This window comes from Stylophora pistillata, chromosome 1 (assembly GCF_964205215.1).
Source record: "Stylophora pistillata chromosome 1, jaStyPist1.2, whole genome shotgun sequence".
In the NCBI taxonomy this organism is placed as follows: Eukaryota; Metazoa; Cnidaria; class Anthozoa; order Scleractinia; family Pocilloporidae; genus Stylophora; species Stylophora pistillata.
In genome coordinates this window covers 12,083,855-12,087,175 of record NC_142519.1, presented here as the reverse complement: position 1 = coordinate 12,087,175, position 3,321 = coordinate 12,083,855, and the positions used below count along the sequence as shown (strand labels likewise).

At 37.3% G+C, this 3,321-nt stretch overlaps 1 protein-coding gene across 1 annotated transcript in view; it reads left to right on the top strand.

Annotated features, from left to right (window-relative positions):
- Positions 1-2,989, top strand: part of LOC148741245 (GFP-like fluorescent chromoprotein amFP486) — a 3,031-nt gene extending 42 nt beyond the window's left edge. The window contains exons 1-5 of the mRNA XM_088737134.1: positions 1-67; positions 969-1,066; positions 1,477-1,688; positions 2,078-2,306; positions 2,742-2,989. The exon at positions 1-67 is cut by the window's left edge and continues 42 nt beyond it. Of these exons, the coding sequence (XP_088593260.1) occupies positions 50-67; positions 969-1,066; positions 1,477-1,688; positions 2,078-2,306; positions 2,742-2,886 (702 nt within the window). The 5' untranslated portion in view covers positions 1-49 and the 3' untranslated portion in view covers positions 2,887-2,989. The remainder of the gene's footprint in view (positions 68-968; positions 1,067-1,476; positions 1,689-2,077; positions 2,307-2,741) is intronic.
- The last annotated feature ends 332 nt before the right edge of the window (positions 2,990-3,321 follow it).

Genomic DNA, 3,321 nt, shown 5'->3' with positions numbered 1-3,321 from the left:
TATCTCAACTCGTAATCAAGTTTTGAAAATCAAGCCATTTATCCTCAACATGTCTCATTCAAAGCAAGTGAGTGAAATCTAGTAATTAACTAAGCAAGGACAGCTGCACCTGAATTTACCCTGCTAACGAGGAATAACATAAAATCGTCTTAACGCAAACCGCTCAGCCACACCCAAAACATGCTCTGCAAACGTTATGACCTGACACTAAAATCAAGGAAAGTAGTGATCCTGGCAGGTGAGTTGCAATTTTAGCAATTATAGAAAATAGGCTTTGAAAAATTCAGGTTTCGACAGGATTTAAACTTGTGCCTCCTAGATACCAGTGGGGTGCTGCTACTACTAACTAGGAGTCCGCACGGTTATCCTTTCCCGTGAAGGAATCTGACCTTATTCTTTAATGAAATGAATTTCATTTGACCAGTGGATGAAAATTAAATAAAGCAATGATCCTCGTAGGTGACTGGATGTTCTGACATGTTCTCAAATAGGATTCGCAATTGCAAAGGGAAAAATTATTGGAACAGATGCATGCCCCACAGGCCACAGACAGAAACATGCCATACGAAAAACTATTGATCCTATTGTTTAGCTTAACTAGTTAACCTGACTTCATGTATCAGTCATGGGCTCCTTTAATTCATTTTGCATTTCTTCGAGCTTCCAACTCACCTTGGAGAGAAATTCAGTCTAGAGTTTTTAAAAACTTTTACCGTTCAAGGTTAAATTTTAAAAGACGGTCAAAGAGTAAGAAAATCAAATTCATACCGAAACACGCACGAATGTTGTGATGATTTGATATGGCTCAAGGGGCTCAAGATGCATCTTAATTGTAGAAAAAAAAATGACCATTACTTGAAATAATGTGTAACAATACATGTAATCCGCTGGAAAATCAGCTAAGGTCTCAGAATTATTAATGTCAGTTAAAATGTTTTTTTTTTTCCTTTTTCCTTTTACTTATTCAGGGTATCACAAACGAAATGAGGACGAAATATCATATGGAAGGCAGTGTTAATGGCCATGAATTCACGATCGAAGGTGAAGGAATTGGAAACCCTTACGAGTAAGTGTCTCTTAATTAAAAAACAGAACATCTTAGATTATTTCATTACCATGCATTACAAACAAGAGGACATCGGGGGATAGAGAAGGAGGATTCTGCCCAAAGATTAATAAGAAGATTTTCAGTCATAAACCATGACCTTGTTTCTATTCGAGTTTGCAAATTACCTATGGTCCATGACATCGACTTCTTCATCAACTTCCAGAATCAGGCGAGAAGCTCAGTCACAACTAAACCCATTTACCATACTTTAATCTCTTACATGAAAGGTTGTGCAGTATTGTCTTATTGAGTTCAAATTGTGATAATAAATATTTGGTTCCCTCTACTGAATTCTCGTGCATTTCCAGTTATACATGAGCCTTTTCTGAAAACAATTTCCAACACACTTTTCATCTTTTCATGTTTAGGGGGACACAGATGAGCGAATTATGCATCATCAAGCCTAAGGGAAAACCCCTTCCATTCTCCTTTGACATACTGTCGACAGCGTTTCAATATGGAAACAGATGCTTCACTAAGTATCCTCCAGGCATGACTGACTATTTCAAGCAGTCCTATCCAGATGGAATGTCATATGAAAGGTCATTCATATTTGAGGATGGAGGAGTTGCCACAGCCAGTTGAACGTTCGGTATAAATGTAATTTCTTGCATGGCAGTTAGAGAACATTTTTAAAAGAAACGAATTCTTCAAGAATATTTTTGACATAGAGCAGGGAGTGGCCGTTTTGAAAATGCAATTTAGTTGTGATTCTCTCCCAAACACTTATTTTGTCGACACACAGATTGGGAAAAACCACATAAAAAATATTGTAACCTACTTCAGTTTGAGAGGAGTTTTGGCCTCATCATGTAAGACGGCATTTGTGAGTAAGAGGGCTAAAACTGGAAAATGACTAAATTTATGACTAGGCTTTTAAGCATTGCTCTATAGGGTATGCACATTGCAGTATTATTATTTGACGCAGCTGCAAGAATATTTAACCTTTATTTTTAACTGATACCCCAGAGTTTTCTCAATTTTGCAGTCTGGAAGGAAATTGCTTCATCCACAATTCCATCTATCATGGCGTAAACTTTCCCGCTGATGGACCCATAATGAAAAAGAAGTCAATTGGCTGGGATAAGTCCTTCGAAAAAATGACTGTGTCTAAAGAGCTGTTGAGAGGTGATGTGACTCAGTTTCGTCTGCTCGAAGGTGGTGGTTACTATAGATGCCAGTTTCACTCTACTTACAAGTAAGATTTTTTTGGCTGCGTCGGCTCGGGCGATTGTGAAACGTCCTTTTTGCATATATGGCTCCCTTCAGTTTTGTGTGTCCCAAAATTAAAGAAGTTAAAGAGAACCCAGGGATGAGGAGGGCCTCAACAGTAAGGCAGAGTAACAATTCATCTTAAAAAAAAAAATATTCGGTATCGAATGAGTGAACTCCACAAGTAAGGGCGATGGACAAAGTAACCATTGAATGATCAAAAGAATTGTTGAGTAAATTACTAAATTAAATTGCTATAAAGTTACTAAATACTGAGTAAATTAAAGGCAAAGTTTCATTAGAGTTGTTCATAAAGCAAGTGTTGTCTATTTTTTCGTAGTTGTTTTTAATTGTTATTTTGGTTTTTTTTTGTTTCTTTTCCCTGTTTTTTATTCTTTTAATTTTTTTCTTTTTTGCACAGACCAGAGAAGCCGGTCACACTGCCCCCGAATCATGTTATAGAACATCACATTGTGAGGACCGACCTTGGCCATAAGGAAAAAGGTTTTGTGGTCAAGCTGGAAGAACATGCTGCGGCTCACGTTAACCCTATGAAGGTTAAATAACTCTTTGTAAGATGGAAGCATTTTCATTACTTACAGTCAATGCCCTGAATTCATTGTAACTCGAATCAGGTCAGTTGAATAATAAAAAGAAAATTGATACAATAAACTGTGTATTGTCATTATCTTATTTCGTGCGGCCATAAATGCTCCCTGAGACTAAAAAGTGGGAGCACATGTATTGACGATTTATTTGCAACTATTTCCATGACTGCCTACGCATAGTTAGACACCCACAACTCTTTTTCAATAACTGTCATCCTCTCTATCGGGTCATGTAAAAGGAGAGTCAATTGGTCAGCGCCGGAAACTGAATGAACTGCCAGCCAGAAGAGCGAAGGCTCTATTTAATTTGTCGCTGAATGAAAGCAATGACACAGAGAAATTGAGAAGAAATTTTTAAAAAAAGCAAACGAGAAATAGCGATATGCTAGATGA